At 44.2% G+C, this 18,665-nt stretch overlaps 3 protein-coding genes across 3 annotated transcripts; 2 read left to right on the forward strand and 1 right to left on the reverse strand.

Moving 5' to 3' along the window:
• The first annotated feature begins 1,140 nt into the window (after positions 1-1,140).
• Positions 1,141-6,495, forward strand: LOC125292138 (cytohesin 1 interacting protein). The gene is given in 9 exon segments (XM_048239314.1): positions 1,141-1,437; positions 1,919-1,968; positions 2,098-2,152; positions 2,455-2,557; positions 2,735-2,828; positions 3,485-3,551; positions 3,868-3,934; positions 4,360-4,416; positions 4,419-6,495. Coding segments are annotated over 9 exon segments (1,008 nt in total). The 5' UTR covers positions 1,141-1,269; the 3' UTR covers positions 4,766-6,495.
• Positions 6,496-10,681: 4,186 nt separating this feature from the next.
• On the forward strand, positions 10,682-13,602 carry LOC125291621 (nestin-like). The gene is made up of 2 exons (XM_048238445.1): positions 10,682-12,161; positions 12,591-13,602. Exons 1-2 carry the CDS (start codon positions 10,682-10,684, stop codon positions 12,971-12,973), a joined length of 1,863 nt encoding a protein of 620 aa, XP_048094402.1. The 3' UTR covers positions 12,974-13,602.
• Positions 13,603-13,856: 254 nt separating this feature from the next.
• Positions 13,857-18,368, reverse strand: LOC125292647 (polypeptide N-acetylgalactosaminyltransferase 5). The gene is made up of 10 exons (XM_048240049.1): positions 17,983-18,368; positions 17,707-17,873; positions 17,470-17,589; positions 17,187-17,322; positions 16,918-17,037; positions 16,623-16,740; positions 16,202-16,531; positions 15,754-15,834; positions 15,376-15,525; positions 13,857-14,594 (listed from the first exon to the last, which is right to left on the reverse strand). The coding sequence occupies exons 1-10, from the start codon at positions 18,237-18,239 to the stop codon at positions 14,454-14,456; spliced, it is 1,620 nt and encodes a 539-aa protein (XP_048096006.1). The 5' UTR covers positions 18,240-18,368; the 3' UTR covers positions 13,857-14,453.
• Between the last annotated feature and the right edge of the window lie 297 nt (positions 18,369-18,665).

Raw genomic sequence — 18,665 nt, forward strand, 5'->3', positions numbered from 1 at the left:
GACACAAGGCGATGCAAGAGGACAGAGGGGGCCAGTGGGACAGAGGATGTCTGAGTTGAGCAATCAGCTGTCTGTTGGTCTACTGTAGAAATTGAGGCAAGGGCTGCGGGAAAAAATATGAACAGTGAAAAGTTATTTCACATTTCCTCTTTCCTCGCTTGAGCAATTGAACAGGGGGAAGCTGTATGGCAGTGCATGGGTAACATCCGAATGTGCTGAAGGTCAGTTTGATTTGGCTTGAATCGAACATTACAATGACCCTTAAGAAACTCTACTCTTATAAAGGTTTTTCCCCCAATCATGTTTTTGCCTTTTTTGAAATTTTAAAAAAATACCCCGCCACCACCCACTCCCCTCCCCATCCCCCCCAAAAAAACGGAGCTGTTTTCTTTGTGACTGCTGACCTGTACGTGATACGCCTTTTCAGGAAAAAGGCGCGTGTGATGCCGCGGCTCCAGCGACCCGTGCGCTGTGTTTGTGGAGCAAGTCTCTGGCCTCAAGCTATGGCTCAAGCCTCCCTTTATCTGCCACCGTGCGCACCGCATAACTGCCCTCACAGGCCCTTGTCCGGGCACGCATGCGGGGCTGTTGCTGGCATCTGTGGCGGCGGGCAGGCATCCGTGGTGGCACATGCCAAAGACCCCCCAGGAAAAGGGAGACAGAGAGGAAACAGGTGGTGGTGGGGAGGTCGGCAGCAGAGGGGCTAGTTCCCTTCATGCATCTCTGACTTCAGACAAACCATGAATCAACTCATCTCAGAGTTCAGGCTACAGACACACAAAGGCATATTTAACTTGTAACTAAGCAGTTTCCCTCACAGCTGAAGTGCTTAGAAATAAATAAATAATAGAATGAGGTGGGCAGATAAAGAGAGGAATAAAGAGAGAGAGGGAGAGAGAGAAAGAGGGAGAGAGAGAGAGAAAGAGGGATAGAGAGAGAGAGAGAGAAAAAGGGAGAGAGGGAGAGAGAGAGAGAAAGAGGGATAGAGAGAGAAAGAGGGGGAGAGAGAGAGAAAAAGGATGTATGTGAGGCTTTTGATCGACGCACACAGGTCCACTGTGATCACATGGGGAGGATTTCCGTCCCCTGACATACACACGCACAAACGCACGCACAGTCGCACACACACTCTCACTCGCTCACTCACTCACTCATTCCGCCGAGTCCCACAGGCACTCACTCAGCCTCTGAGGTCACCCTCGCACGCATGCAACCAAACCGCTGGTGCAGCTTCTGAACGCTATGCAGCTGTGATCCGAGAGCCCAAGCATGACATCCACCATGAGCTTCAGATCGCTGGTGCGCCTGGACAGCCAGGACAGCAACACCCGCGAGGGCAGCCTCAAGAAGAAGAGCCGGCTCTGGCACAAGCACTCCCTGAGGGGCAGCCTCAAGTCCCGTAACGGGAACAACTCAGCTGACACAATGGGACGACAGGTACCGGCTCTCACTCAGTTTTTCACCACAGTCCTAACCTCTTAACAAAGTTGGCAAAACTCAATGTGAAATTTGAAATGACTAATGTGTATATGTGTATTTGTGTATATTTTTTCAACATAGTTGCTCGTAGAAGGGGCTTTTGATGTTTCTTCTGTGCTTTCAGTAAACCACAGCTTATAGTGCAGGGGCTGCAAAAAGAACTACAGGAGATTGAATGTGTTTAATCTGTGCTCTTATGTAATAGGTGATTTATTCTGCTTTACAGTATTCACTGATCCTCTGCACAGGCTATATGTTGCATTTCATTTCATGCATTTGAGTTTGTTTCGCCTTCAGTGTTGATCACTTTTTCAGTCAACTTTCCGTCATGCAATAGTCTTCTCTTGTTGACTTCTAAATACAGAATAAGTGCCTTTCAATCTTGCTTAACTAGGTCAGTGAATAGTGTGGTTCAAATGTGATATTTCCTCTTCCACAGTTGAACCGAACTCGCTCCAACTCTCTGGTGGATTACTCCGACCCTCTCAGGTAAATATATAGACTGTTTTGCCCGTTCTGTCTGATACAACACATGCATTTAATGTTGACAGACTAGACTGATGAATTGGCAAAGTTGCCGTGCTAAGCTCATTTTTTCTCCGATGTGTTCACACACAGGACCACAGTGGTGCTGGAGAAGCAAGACAATGAGGCGTACGGTTTTGAAGTGCAGGTAAGAATTCAGACTCTTTTGATGTTGCTCTTGCAGCAAAAGTTGCCTGAGAATGCATGTCTATAATTGTAAGTGTGAAATATTATATCACACATCAACAACTCTATATGCATTTGAAACTCAACTGTAAAGGTGTATTCTGTAACACCGTAAACGTGTGTTTTACAATAGACTACTTACACCCTAACACACAATTTGCAGAGATGCACAGTGCATAATAATACACCTCTTTCTTGTGACCATTATCATAATTAATTTATATAACCTGAGCTGTTTGCTTGTGCGTGCGTGTGTGTGTGCAGACGTATGGGGTGCAGCTGAAAAACACCACGGCGGTGGAGATGTGCACCTTCGTGTGTACCGTGCAGCAGGACAGCGCAGCTGAGAACGCAGGCCTGAGCGCTGGTGAGCCGCCCGAGAGCCCACTTCCTCTCTACCCACCCCTGACCTCCACACCTCTTTCCCACACACATCATTTCTCTCAGCTTCTCAGTCTAAATAGGTATTTGTTCTGTTCCACTTCCCCCCACCCCACTCTACTCACTGTGTTCTCTCTCTGCACGCTCTCTTCCTCTCTCTCAGGCGACGTGATTGTCACTATCAACGGCATCAGTATCGAGGGTTCCTCTCACCAGGACATAATCAGCCTGATCAGGGAGTCAACCAACGTGCTAAAGTGAGCAACATACTGTACCGTGGGGGTTTACTGTGCTTTGGCATGTGGTGGGTGGACAGAGGGTGTTAGTGTTGCACGGTAACATCCATGTCATTTAAAGGGACACCAGGCAAGCCTGATGCTTTTTCTCTACAAAACTCCCCCTCGCTCGGTCTGAAGCTCTTTTCCTTTTCTTTGCATCTTCCGTCAAGGGTTTTCGCTGCTTCTTCGCCGGCTCTGCCATTATACACATGTTTGCAACAAACGCTAACGTTTCGTTAGCCTGCCTCTGTGCTGTAAACTGATCCTGCTTCGGTAGGATACACCGAACTTGCAAGCGGGATATTCTTCCTACAGGCAGTAGGGGCGGGCGAGAGAGTCTTCATTCGCCCTGTAATGAGTCATTTAACCATATACCGTTACAAAGATGAGTAATTAACACAAAAACGTTGCCTGTTTAAAAGACCAAATAAAGAAACTGCCAGCAATTAACCACTGTTAAGAACACCTGGTTCCCCACGAAGGATACAAGAATGAGGAACCTGGTCAGAACAGAAAAAACGTGAACTGAATTAGTTCTGCTCCCACTGCACGCTCATGCACTAACACGCTCCAGATTCTCTGTGTGGGGAGTTGTGCGTTATCTCACTGTTCTGGTGGTGGTTTTCTCTCCTCAGGATGGAGACAGTCAGTGGGACCCTGGTGAAGAGAATTGAGCTGGAGAAGAAGCTCAGCTTACTCAAGGTAGGTTTGACCAAACCATGTGTGTTTGTTGTAAGCATGTGAGCAGGTGTAGAAATGTGCACTGATATAGTGGAGGATAGGCTACTGATGAAGGAAGTGATAACATGCAGCCCAAAAAATGCTCTTTCACAAAAATAGTTAGTCCTGTAGTGCATTCTTTATAGCTTGGGGAACTCAGAAAATTGTGTAAGTGGCTTGCTTTCTGAAATGTAATGCATCGGTTACAGTTACACTCTCCAGTTTCTGAAAAATGCTTAATTTTTCTGCTCTGCTCATGTATTAATGTGAGGGTTTTTCTTTCTTTTTACCTAAACAGCAAAATTTGCGCGAAAGATGGGTGGAGTTGCAAGCCCTCACTCAACAGGAAAAGCGTCTTACTAGAGGTGAGAAAAACACGACAGCTGAAAAACCCACTTCACATACACAAACTCTGCCACCCCCATTAAGAAACTCGTATGAGAAAGTGATTGGTGCAGGGGGGAACTCCACATCTGACTTACCATCATCAAAAACACACAGCACACTTCACTGGAAGCACACCAGTTTATTCACCACGCCTTGTTTTGTGTGGATGGTGTGCATGTGTGTGAGTCTATTTGTTTTGAGTGAGAGCCTGTGTGTATGTAAGTGTCAAAACCACTGAGAGGGCTAAACGGAACTCGAGAGTGGTCTCCACCCAGTTCCAGTTCTAAGTTCTAGAGAACTGCTGGGAAGTGCTGAGCGCTCACTATGACGCTCACTATGACGATGTGTGGCCTGCACCGTGTGCAGTAAGTAAAGAGTTGTGCCGCTCTGCTCTGCTGTGCAGGTAACCTGGTGGACAGTGCTGGCATGCCGTCCCTGGAGTCCCTCATATCTCTGGCGTCCCCCCCAGCCAGCGGGGCATGCGCTTCTCCAGCGACAGCAGCTGCCGCAGCCTGCTCATGTCGGACAGCGAGGATGGCATCTCGCCGGTTTTCGACGACTGCAACAACCCCTTCAGCCCGCTGAGCCCTGGCGGTCAGTCTGTCTTCTTCGCCAAAGGCCCACACCGGCCGGCGCTCACCCGCACGCGCAGCATCAGCAGCGGCAGCCCCTCGCCCTCTCCGACCTGCGACGCCAGCCGCGTGACGTCGCTGTTCGGCACGCTGCCCAGGAAGGGACGCAAGGGCAGCGTCCGCCAGCAGTTCTTCAAGTTCATCAACCACTCAGTGGAGGAGGAGGAGGCCAGCTGAGCGGCCACAGTCCAATGACTGAACACTAACCTCTTGTTGACCCCAGACGAACGTGAGACGTGAAAGCGTCGTCACAGCACCCGACCAGGTTGCGCTCAGGCATTAAGTACTCTGCACTAGAGAGCCTCAACCCACCACACAGCGTTTAGTCACTGGACTCAACAAAAGCACGTTAACAATAGGCCTCCAGTTATTGTGTTTGCACCTGCTGAAATTCATCTGTTTGACTGTCATTGGGACAATGAAGGCACAGAGACAAATATCCACAGAGTGTCTGCCATGCAGGTGCAGGTGAATGGTTGCAGGGTGAGTCAAGTAGTCCGTCAGAGAGGATTCACTATGACTCTGCATTGCAGTGGAAAGGTCCTCAGTTCCTCCAGTAAGGGCTTAGTTACTGAACCCCATAAAACGCTTAGGAGTTTGTAGTGTTGCACTGACGTGATGCACTGAACTCACTTCATCTCCAGACACAAACCTGGTTCAAAAGAGCACAAGGTTATCAGTAGCATAGAGAATCTGCAGCATTAATGGCATCTTGCATTAAAAACTGTAATTATCCCATTTTCAGTGTTAACCACAACTACAGGCCTCATTATCTACTGTTTCATGTTTGTTCAAAAGATGTAGCCATGCAAATCTTCAAAGACTAAGGAGCACGCACTGTCTGGCTTGCTGACCTATTTCAACGAATTACTGTAAATCAGAGGAGCAGATATCTGAGCTTTTGGATTTTCTTTGAAATACTCTGTCCAATCAGATATGTCCTATCCAGGACACATTTTTAAGTTTAGTAGCAACAGTCTGACACAGAAATCGAAACCGCACGGTTTGTGTGAAGCTCAAAACAGGATGTGGGCTGTCACGGTGCTACCCTCTAGACTGTATCTTTTTCGCAGAGCTGCTCTCTGGTACGTGCAATACATGCCAGAAGTCACCTTGCTGTACCTATGGGCTTTTTGAGCACAACTGGGACCTTATTCACTGGAAACAGGTTCACAATTCTTAGTCAAATCAGGACAGAGAGTGAGAGGAGACTCGGTGGATTTGCATGCATCCTGACTCCATGTGCTATAATCAGTTTCAGTCCTATTCCAAGCTGAACCCATGTGAATCCTATAAAAGTCTGTTGACATGGCACTGGCCTATTGATTTCTCCTCTTGATATGTTTCTGTTTTGAATAGGTTTCTCCACTAGGGGGAGTAGCAGTGGAATTAGCAGATATAGCAGTGCCATTTGGTTTCAGACTAGAATAGCAAAAGGGCACAAAAAAGGGGAGTGCTGAGAGGGTCTGTGCTCCAAAATACGTTTCTGAGCGAGCCTATACTCGATCCTGAAAAGCCCTACCTGCAACGGGTGTTGTTTTTAAGTATAGCACAATGAAATGTAGTAGAAGTGTAGATGTGTGTTGAATGTAGTTATGCAGCTGAATGAGCAAGGCTGCTCAGATGTTATCAGACCAGTGGGTCAGGGCTGAGGGTGTGAGGTGTTGTTGTACAGGTTCTAAATTTACTTTGCACCCGTAGTGTGAGAATAACCTTGTTCTTGGAATATGGGTCTCACACCTCTGCCTAGTGTGTCAAAAATCAAAAAGTGTGTTTTAAAGACAAGTGTAAAACTGTGTTTGTGTTTGCATAGAGCAGGAAATCCCTGACACACTTCATTTCACATGAGTTTCAAATATATGTTTCTAAAGTTTCTAAATAAACTTGAGATTTTTTGAGGAAAAACATACTCTCTCTCAAATTTCTTTTTGTGCTATGACAGAATCTAATACATGGACAAAAAAAAAAAAAAAAAAAAAAAAAAACATTTACAAAAGTAAATGATGAATCACCAACTTCTAAAACTGACATTAGCATCCATTTAATATTATGTGCAACAGTTTGATAGGTGTGTTTTTAAAGGCAAGAATTTGTGCTGCCGCCTCTTTAATTAATTTTGGAGGTGTGTGGTCATGTGAAGGAAAAAAAAATAAACACCTGTGGTTTCCTCTAGCTGCGTAGTTAAGCATTAAGTAGTTTGTGGTCTGTGATAGAGCAGTGTGTGAGAAAAGAACACCGTGTAAGTTTTTTTGTTTTCGTTGCCAAAAGACATCAGTTAGCATGACGCAAGCTTTTATCAGTTTAAACTGGGAGCGTGATGGTGTTTGCACAGTTCTGCTTTTTGGTAGTTGGCCTGCTAATTTTACACCAGAACCATATTGCTGCTTCAAATGACCTAGGGTAGTAGGGAAAGATGGCCCATACATGACAGATTTATATAACTAGATGTACCGCATAGCGGTACAAAACATGACCGCCGCTCAGTCCTGTACATCCGTTCCACGAAAATAAATCACACTAATCAATTTGTCTCCATCTTTTACTCCATTCCCCACTCTTGAAACTTTTGTGTATGCTTGTTTGGCATGCCTTTGTGTGTGTGTGCAGCTGCACAGAAAGTAGCCTACTGGTGCTGCAAAGGTGAATAGATTGTAGAATAGCCAAAAAAGTTGTAGCATTGTTATAAAACCTTTAAAATCTCTAAACAATCACAAATAGGGCAGTTTATCACAGTTCATCCATTGCAACTGGATTGATAAAAGGTCACTTACACCTAGGCTACATTGTATTTGGGAAAAGCAGAAGGTATCAGCATAATGTTATATTTTTTGTTATTTATTTATTAATAAACAAAAACATTTCTGTCAGTTCCATGCAGTTTTCAACAGCTATCAAAAAGAAAGGTCATTTTTGGATGGATGGATTTTTTGTGAATGTTTCTTCTTCTACATAAGATTTTAGTCATCTTTAGTTCATGTGATAATTTGTGCATTGACAATAAAGTAAGTACCAGTAGTCTGAAACGAAATGCAGTTTTACATCTAACCTGTGGTGCAAATAACTGACATGTCCAAATGGGCCTTCATGAAATGCGTCATACACATTTTAAAGCAACACCAAAGAGTTTTTTGCATCTTAAAATAATGTTTCCAAAATTGTTTCCGTGGTTCATCAACTCGTAACAGAGTGAACGGCACTTCTGCATTCACTGCCCTCTATCGGGCAATGTAAGTTTGCCAGATCGGGTAGCGGGTTTGTAGTTGATGGAATGAGACATAAGAAACTACAAATTTGACTTGCATGATGTTTGCAATACATCATACTTTCATAAAATCATGCAACATATTCTTCCTTGTCTATGGACATCGTTATTTGCAAAGCCGTTGCTGGATAAACAAATGGCGTGCGTGCGACAGAGGAAAAGTTCTTTGGTGTTGCTTTAAAGGGACACCAGGCAACATTTTGTGTTAATTACTCAGGTCGATTTATACTGTATGGTTAAATGACTCATTACAGGGCTTAATAAAGACTCTCTTGTTATTGCCTGTAGGCAGAATAACAAGTTCAGTGTATCCTACCCGCCGACAGAAGCAGGATCAGTTTACAGCACAGAGGCAGGCTAACGAACGCGTAGCGTTTTTGTTGCAAAGTGTATAATGGCAAGCCGGCAAAGAAGCAGCAAAAAACCCTTGACGGAAGATGCAAAGAAAAGGAAAAGAGCTTCAGACCGAGCGAGGGGGAGTTTTGTAGAGAAAAAGCATCAGGCTTGCCTGGTGTCCCTTTAACGGGCCAAGTTAAAGAGCTGTTGTCCATTATTGTTCGTGCAAATATAGGCTGATTCATGTTCCCTTGCATTGTAAGGTCCATGGCTAGTCTGGCTTTCACCAGACCAAGCTCAATCTTTTAAGAAATCAAAAATAAATCGCCGGCAGATCAGGCTGGTTTCACCCAGCCTAGTCCATGGTAGGCACCCGACATTGTTTAATTTTCAGATTGAGATATTCACGCTCTGGCTATTCTAAATGCAAAAATGCATCAGGGAGTTATGACAAAACCGTGACTGTTAATAAACTAAATCCTAATAGAAAGCTGTTAGCTTCCCTAAGCTACAGGTATAAGGTAGGCCTATTTACAACATAAATTGTCATTAGGCTATGGTGGCGACACAAATAAAATCTCCTTTAGAAACCAATGGCTTACGCCTTACAGTATCAAGCTTAAGCTGCCACATCGTGGCAAAAAGTTGTAATAAAATCCACGCAGCTCCGTGAATCACGGAAAGCGCGAATGAAGTAGCCACTTCTAAATGGGACCCACTGCACAGTAGCTTAAGGTCTGTTGCTAAAGCAGCCATAATGAAAGCCATAATGAAGGTGTCATTATTTGGATACTTCACACACACATGCTTTTTAATCTCACAGGCTACAACTACCAAGCTGGAATCAAAGCACATCGATTCCCCTCTCACACCCTGCACGCACTTAATCCTACTGAATTTGTAATTATGTATCGGACGTTCTAATTGCCGATACCGATAGTATGTGCGTGCCTGTGTGTGTGTGCGTGTGTATATGTGTGCACCGCCATCTACAGGCCAATGAGTGTACAGTCACTAAATGTACACATAACTTAAATTTTTTAAGACCCCCCCATGGATGAAATGCTACGAAACTTGGCATACCCCCAGAGAATGCCAGGTTAATCATACACATAAAATTTGGTGCAGTTCTGAACATCTTAACTGAAGATAGGGGCGATTAAAGCAGAATGATATTGCATTTTAATTTTTTACCGGGGGTGCAAATCACAAATGAGTGATTATGGGCCAGGTTGATGTGGGCCCTTGAGACCAACATACCATAAAAAAATCTTCATCTTGAGTGCCACGGTTCAGGTAGTTATTTAGGAAAAACATTTTTTTTGGGTTTAAAGGGGGCGGGGGGGGGGGGAGACCAAACAAAAAAAAGTCTAGTGGGGCTACATACCCACCAAATTGCATGTGCCCCGGTGTTTCGGTGTCCCAGGTATCGTTGACAAAAAATTCAGGAAGTAGATGACGGAAAAAAAAAACGTTGACAATCCCTATATGACCGCTTTGCTAGCGGCGGTCATAATAATCATTCAAACACAAATCTCTACATAATCTTGGAAGTGCAATTTTGCACAATTGTGTAATAAATTTAGCATAGTTTAACATAATATGCCAGCTGTATCTAAAGTACACAAGGGCAATACATAAAAATTATTCTACGTAATAAGATGTAGAAATTATACTATCAATAATCACAAGCATGCTATAGAAACTTCTTTGGAATTACCATGATCAAAGGTTCACATTTCACCCATAATTGGACATTCATGATTCTATGTCAGTTTTAAAGACACTGAAAGGCACGAGGCACAAACAAAATTCTCCTCCACATGCTTTTTGCATAACAAAATGTATTAATTCATTGCAAAACTATAATAGTATATTAGTGAAATAGCCTGAAAACCCTCAGTGGGAAAACATGTGAGTTCATGTAATGGTATCTATGGACATATGTAAGGGGCAGAGTTCACCTTGGGCGGGTGTGCTACCACTGCTTTACACCAGTTTGACATGTAAACCTTCAGGAGAATGTTAATCCAGGGTCAGAATATCTGCAGGAGAAGGTGGTCACTCAGGAAGGATTAAGCTACGGGACAATCGGCCCCGGCCCATTGGTCATAGGGGAACAGACCCATTTATTGGCACAGAACAAAATGCCTGTTCTCCCTTGGATCCGCTCGCTTATAGAAATCCATCACAGGGAAACACAAAAGCCTTACTACCTTCATTCGTTCATTCATTCATTCATTGACATGCAACAACATGGCTTGTGTCCTTACTCTCCTGCAGAGGAAGCGTTAGTGATTGTGTTAACTGGGATGGATGCTTCCAGCAGCTGAAGATGAGAAGTGCTGGACAGTGAATCAATCTGTCTGAGAAGAATCAAATGAGAGGGACATTACTAGACACAAAGTGATTATTTGTTGTTTTTGTTTGTAAGGGCAACAAACAAGTTAAATCCATACAAACTAAATCACGTAAGTGGGTAAAAGTGAGTAAATATGGCAGAGGTTGTGGCTGCTCCATTGGATCTCGATGGGAAAGCCATGACGGCCCAAGTGGTTGAGTTCATTGGTGGAATAACCCTTGGAGCCATCCAGACTTTGGGAGAGGCTATGGACCGCTGCACTGTGGACGACGATGACAACTCAGAGTTTTACGATGCGGACGAGGAGCCGCAGGGAGACAGAAGTAGTCCTCCTCCTGGCCCAGTTGGGGCTTCCTGTGAAGAACTGACTCAGCCGGCAGGTGGCGAGGCCGAGGAGTCATCTGGTCCTCTCTGTGATGCTGACGGGTCATCAAAGCAACAGGAGTCTGCAGTATGCGAAGAGTTACCCAAGAGCCTTTATGACAGTCAGGCACAGGAAGAAACAGACAGAAGTCTGTGTGATGAAAGAGAGTGTGAGTCACCAGGTTCTGAAAGTGCCGTGTCAACTGAGTTTCTTGGTGCTGAAACTCAGATGCTGGGTCAGCTACAGAGTGGTGTGCCTGTAAGCTCAGGAAATGAGGAATCGGAAGAATCAGAAGGTGAACCCCTCGGCTTGATAACTGCCGAGTCAACTCAGCCTACGCGTGCAGAGAGTGAGAAACTACCCGAGACTCAGAGCGATGACGATGAATCTAGATGTCCAAAAACAGAAGACTCAGCTGAATCTTCCCGTATGGGGAAAGATATGTGTACTCAGTCTTTAGTGGCTGAGAGTGAAGAGTTGGCCCAGCCTGAGAGTACAGACAGAAAAGCTAAGTCATCGTTGAATGAAGAGAGTAAAGAGTCCAGTCAGTCTACATGCACTGAAAGTGGCGAATCACTTAAATATGCCTCTAATGTTGAAGAATCAGAACCAAATATGAAACCAGAGAATATGTCAGTCCAGTCTGTGTGTACTGAGAGTGGAGAAACAATCCAACCTTTGTGTGACCACAAACCATCAGAACTACCTTTGTGTCAGGCAGATGAGGAACTTGTCCCATCTTCGTGCCCGGAGAGTGGACAATCAACTCTCTCAGGATCAATTAGTGACGGTGAAGGACTGGAACCGTCTCGGACCCAAGAAGGCCAGTCTGTGTGCGAGGCGTCGGCTCGGTCAGACAGCTCCGCCAGCGTCCCAGAGGCAGCCAGCTGCCTGAGCCGCTCCCAGCCCGAGACTGACAGCGGCATGGCTGCCTCCAGCATGGACGCCTGCGACGCAAGCCCGACCAGCCAACAGGAGCCGGAGGAGACAGCGGCGCCTGACAGTGGCGTGTGTCCCGCCGAGCTCCCAGGCGAGCACGACAACGTGACAACAACAGAGGGCCAACTCTCTGCAACAACAGAGGGAGAACTCTCTAGAAGCCCTGAGGAGATCGACTCCACATCAACGGAACCCCAGAGACTGATGTCTAAGGAGACACAGACAGAGATGCTGCAGGAGGCTGCTGCCATGGCTCAGACACAACCTGAGCAGGAGAAAACTGAACAAGAGGAACTAACAGCTGTGGAAGGTAAGGCCTGCATTGTGAAAAGATACAAAATATAATTGACTCAATGTGTGTATAAAGTGCATAGTGATTTAACAGCCAGTGTATTTGCTCTGCTTATAGATAAAGCACAATTTCCCATATTTCAGACCCTAATTTACTGTATTTACTAATATTACTGATTAAGTCTACATCTTTAAGGGTTAAAATGATTGTATTACTAGGCCTAAAACATATCTCTTTTAGAACTGCTTAGTTTGTGGAGTAAACCCAAGGACTTTCATCTAATGCCAATGGAGAAAATAATCAGATTATAGTGATTAAACAAGAGTATGGCCGGAATATGTTAGTTACCGTGTTGTACTTTACAGCACTCTTTGATAGCCAAAGACTTCACTGAGTGTGTTGGTCAACAGTGTAGCTTACTGTGATCTAACATGTTGTCCTGCCCAGCTGCACAGGGAGAACAGGCAGAAGTCGTGACAGGTGGCAACGAGGCAGCAGATGCTGTGCCCACACTCGGTGCCACAGGCGGGGGCGACAGGCCGTCCGAAGGTCTGGAGTGTCCTGGCGACCTGTCCTCTGGGGATGACTTCACCGGCGACAGCCAGGACGAAGTGCCGGGTGAGAGCGCCAGTGCGGATGCGCCGCGGAGCCACGCGTCTGATTCCGGCTCGCCTCCCTCAGGAGACAGAGCCTCCACGGGCCGGCGCAAGAAGCCCCAGCGGCAGCACAGTTTCACCAAGTCCAAGTACAACACCGTGTCCTACCGCAAGATCCGCAAGGGCAACACCCGGCAGAGGATCGATGAGTTTGAGGCCATGATGAACATATAGACTCCTTAGAGAATCTGCACTCACATATCCATAGCATGACATGGTTAACACCCAGGCCATGGGTAACAACCATCATGACTAACAAGTAATGATTATTCAGTTACTTGGGAACAAGGCAAACATAAATATGTGCCCTTTGCATGGTGACAGATTGGTTTGGGATGTCAGTCTGGACAGAGATTTACATCTGAATATTTATGTTAGTGGATAGGATTGTGTTACACAGTCTATGTAATGTACTGAGCCGGAATTCAGGGTAGAATATGTTATATAAGGTAGAATAGTGATATACATAAAAGCAAAATGCTTATGCAAATGTTTAAAGAAGCCTAAAGCCTGTAATCCTACTTGTGAGCATTAACATGAATATTACAAATGGCACTAGATATAATTTGCCTGTGTTTGTGCTTTTTAGATATCATGTGCATACCTACCGGTATGTTTGGGCTGACTGGAGCAAAACTGGCAACTGGGACATTCAATTCATTACTAACAAATGAAAAACCCAAATGATAATTTAATCTTCACTTCAAGAGTTCAAGTATTCAAAAATACTTTAACCATTCATTAGTTTGTGGACGAAACATAAAATATTCCATGAGCACACAGAATCTTTCATAAAAATAGCAGTGACAATAGTTCCCTCTAGTGTCTATTTTGCTTACTACTAATGCTTACTAGTGAAAACATTACCTGACTGAGGGATATGAACAAATGTTAAATGTGTAATATTCTAATAATCTAATATTTTATTCTATCAAGAATACTCTTTGTTAACAGCCATTTCTTATTACTGCACTATCCTCAAAAGTTTATAAGGTCTTGAAGATAGTCAAAGCACATACTGTACTGCAATAATGAAAGCAAGAACAAGACTAGAAAAAAATCTGCACTATGGTTTAATAGAGCTACCCTTCTGAAAGTGTACTCCTCACACTGTAAACATTTTGATTTTGACAGAGAGATTCAGAGAAGTGTATGTGGTCTTCTCTCTGTTAGCAGACCATCTCCCAAAGAGACGTTCCAGTACCACTACCCCTCAAACGGTTCTTATATATTCATCAGAGAAATGTTTGCCTGTTTGAGAACTGTTAAAAAACAATATTGCTTTCAAATGTAAACCCTTGAAAAAAAATCACTACCACAGATTTGTGAAACATTTGTGAAAATTCACTAAAAGAAGTAAGTTGACCCCGACCCCAAAAAATCTGTGAAAACAAAAGCGGTCACTCAGACCATAGCCTGCTTTGAATAACATCCCATTGCGGGGAGAGGAGTAAAAGCAGATGCCTGCATGGACACTGCACAGTCCCAACATTACCCAATATTACCACCATGTAATTATACCAGTAGTGTGCATACTTCACTGACATCGGAAAACTGTCTTTTGGTAAGAGTGAGGAAATGGCTCAACAGAAAAAAATGACATCTCTTTGTGTTGGCAGAGAGATCCACCAGTGTATGTATGCAGTCCTTAAAGTCACTGAGCATAGTAGTGTGTGAACTGCCACCTCTGCAGATCACTGCCAGAGAAACAGTCCCTCACGTAGATCCCATCCCCTTTGGAGCTGGCCTCCAAACACATACGCCGGGGAGTGCTCTCCACAATGATGTGCTCGGCCTGCAGAGAGAAGGCAACGTGTTACAGTAGCCACGTTTCCCGTGACAGTTTTTTTTTGTCATTCTGATTGAAACATTTTGTGCCATCTGTTTACATGGGGTACGCTCTATTTTGATCAGGTGCTCTCAAGCTCTTTAGAATCTTTGATCGTAATGGCCGTTGTTGCCTACTTTTCCTTGGCTATAGACCCTTTCAACAATAAAAACAATGCTTGAATTTGCTTGAATCAACAGTCTATTTGGGCCCCAATCTACTTCCTCTGCATTAAGATAACATATGGAATGTTAAAACGGAAGCCTTGTGGGGCCAACTATGATGCTGATAATGGAACTCTCTTGAAAGGGTCCATTCAATCGGAATAGGAACGGAATACACCACCTCTTTCATTAGGTGGGTTTACATGGACACTTCTATTCCGATTAGAATCAGAATAACGGCTCAATCGAAATAGAAATTACACATGTAAACACCTTGATCAGAATAAAACTGCTGATCCGATCAGAATTTTAATCCATGTAAACCCACCTACTGTCTGTTCAACTTCTCTTTGCACTTCTCTCTGAAGGTTATTCTGCAGCACCAAGATGTTTAACAAAATTCTATTGCTATGTTCACAATAGTTTTTCCAAACATGAATAACATTAAGTGTTTGGGACTCATCAAGTTTTTTCCCCCAGCATGTGATAAGAATCGCAAATCAGGACATTTTGGTGTTTGGGGGAGATACGCATGGGGAAAATAAAACAAAGACTGAAAAGCCCCTGTCATAAGGAGAACATACCAGCAGTTTATTAGTGTTGATCATCCAGCGCTGCTGGGCTTTGGTGTTGTCACATGGCTCCAGAGAGACAGGGTTACCCAGGCCCTGCGGCACCACACATAGGCCCTGCTGTCGGATCAACCTCAACCAGGTGTAGTTAAAGTGCTGGTTCTGGATCAGATGAGGAGGAAGGGGTCACCAAAGGGGTCAGCAAACAACTGTACTGATACCACTGTTTTATTGGTCCTCATTTTAGGAATAAAGACAGGAATAAGTAAAATGGCTGCTTCATATACAGTATGACATGTTGTTGAGAAGTGTATGCAAACAGACACACAGTAAAACAGTAAAATTCTTACAAAAGAATCTGTTTTGTCGGAGTGCTGAACTCTAAATTACCTGGTTGCTGAGATCACAGGTTGCAAAAGCAATGGTTCTGTTCTGTATCGCCAGACATTTTCTAGTTCCGAGATTGAAAACCTGATGAAATGAGATGGTGGTCATAGCAAGCAATGACTCAACAGAGGGGCCAAAAACAGTAAAAGGAAGTCTTATCAGAAAGGGCGTGATGACTTTCAAATCTAGAAAACAAGGCCTTCGTCAAATACAGTCAAGGCTACAGCACAGCACTGCCACAGTTGGTCTTGTTGTCCGAGATAAGGACCCTTTTGTCTTGTTAAAAAAAAAGTGACACTGTCTCTTTGTGCTCATCTGTGTTACACGCAAACCAGATGCAAATAAACAACGACATGGACTGCTGCTGAAAGTAACACAACTCCATGCACAATGTGAAAAACAAATGTTGTGACATAATAAATAGTTTAACACAATTCTCTTGGGCCCTTACCAGTCCCTCTGCTTTGACCAGCGGAGCATCCATGTCTGGGTAGATGTTGTCCAAGTACCACTTGAAGCTCTTGCACTTGAGCTTCTGCCTGAGCTGAATCTGCTCTGTGAGGTTCCCGATGTCGATCATGGACTTGTCCAGCAGGTGGTGGTAGCCGTGGCCGTAGAACAGCTCCTTGTACTCGTCCAGCCACACCTCGGCCACCCGGGCCAGGTTGCGCTCCACCGTCTTCTGTCGGTCTTTGGGGAACTTGTAGGGGTTCTGGCCGCGGAAGATATGACCCACTCTAGAGCAGGGGATTATCTCGATTTCTCCTCCGCACATCCAAATCTGGGCAAAATGACATCAGTGAGGACAACAGACGCTCTAGCCACAGCCCATATTGGTGTCATATAACAAACATAGAATATCATGAAAGTACCTTGAATGAAATTTCCATGTTCTCACCACCCCACACATCTAGGCCTGGGTCATAAGATCCCAGCTCATAAAAGTACTTCTTATCAATTGAGAATAGACCTCCTGCCATAACAGGACACCTATGAAACAAATGACATCAAAATAGACATATCTTGTACCTCAACATATCTTGTACCATATCTACCTCAACATATCTTGTACCATTATTCCAGGTCATTTATGTCAAATTAATTTTTCATTTAATTTATAAATTCCCACTGAACAGCTCACAAACAAAAAAACAGAATAAATGTTACCTGAGAGGATCCCTATCCTTCATGTGGTTCTTCTTGATGACATCTTCATGTAGGGTGCTCCACCCAAAGACCAAGGGCCATTTGAAAATGCCTCTTTGGAAGTTGTCAACCTGGACATAACTGCACAAAAAGGACAAAACATGTCTCCATTCAGTGAACTCTGATGAACAGAATTGTGGTCAAATTTGAAAGATATGCACATAATGCATGCAATCTAATCTCTGCAAATGCTTTCTATGTTTATCTCCGTGATAAATGGGATTTGTTACCTCATGTCTTTGTCACTAATGACTTCAATAACCGGACAGGCAACTTTCCTTCTGTCCATGTAAACTCTTTCAAGCAGGGGTTCCAACCAGCCTATATTGCACTCAACGTGAGAGTCCAGGAAGGTTAACACCTCACCTGAAAAAAAGAAAGGAAACAGTCTACATTTAAGGATCAAATTAAGGGAAAGCTTTGTTACTAAAGCTACAAAATTCCAGGGAGCTCTAAGAGTATATATCTATTTAAATTTGCATTCTCATTTGCCTGTGAGAGTAAAAGAATTACCAGTGGCCTGGGCAGCCCCAGCAAGCCGAGCTCTAATCAATCCCTCCCTCTCCTTCAAACGGATGATCCGCACCTTAGGAAACTTGGCCATGTAGGCATCTAATGGTTCCTTCAAATAGTCTATAGGGGGAAGAAACCACAAGTGGAAACTCAGATTTTCTACTCTGTCTAGCACATCAATAGAGGCTGTTCATATGTGTTCTTGGAGTTCATATGTGGGTCAAACATATAACCTACCTTTCGTGCTGCAGTCATCTACCAGAATGATCTCCTTGAGTAAGTGGGGTGGTGAACGATTGATCACACTATGAACTGACCTCAGCAATGTGGACCACACCTCGTCCACAAAGCAGAAGATCACACTCGTGGTTGGCAGGTTATTATGAACCATGTTCTCAGAGCATCTAAACAAAACAATGGTCTGAAGTCAAAGATACTTAACAAAAAACAAAAACAAACTAAGCAAACAAAAAAACAGCACCACCAAGACATGGATGCTCTTGTCATACTCACAACGCAGGGCGGGTGTCTGGGATTGATCTGTCAACAGGGATCTGCTCACTCAGGTACACATTAAAATGACCTTCGTTCCAGCGGTTCTGCACCTCCTGCTCTTTGTCCTTTGGTACAGCTGCGGCTTGTCCAAACTGGCCAACTGCTCGGGCATCCCGGGGTTTCAGGGTCACATCCAAGGCCATGACTTTATGGAGTCCTCCTTTTTCTCGAACAAAAGCTGTTTTCACTTGGTTGGGTTCCACGTTTTGAGCCATGTGCTGAGGAGTGAGCTGGATTTGGGTTTTCACAGGGTAAGGGTCACTCTTGTTCAGTGGCCCTGTGTTCTGTTGAGCATTGTTGACAACTGCTGCAACCTGTGAGTCATGTTTGGGTTGCACCTTGGTATCATTTTTGGGCAGCTGCTGTTGTAGGCCTTGTTTGGCAGTTTCATTGGTCTTTTGTGTGAGCTGACCTTTATGTTTTCTTTATTTTTCTCCTTCTGGGATTCTTCTTTGAATTGTGGTACTTTTGTAATGACATGCCTTTCTTCCTGAACACCAGATGGCGCTTTGGTTAATTTGGGATCTTTGACGTTTGACAAAATCCCGTTCTGCGGGTTGTCCTTCGCTACTGTTCCTTTAATAGTTTGAGTTACTGCTTTAGGAAATCTGACTTTGTCCGAGTTTGACATTGTTTTGGAA

This window comes from Alosa alosa, chromosome 3, assembly GCF_017589495.1.
Source record: "Alosa alosa isolate M-15738 ecotype Scorff River chromosome 3, AALO_Geno_1.1, whole genome shotgun sequence".
Lineage (NCBI taxonomy): Eukaryota > Metazoa > Chordata > Actinopteri > Clupeiformes > Clupeidae > Alosa > Alosa alosa.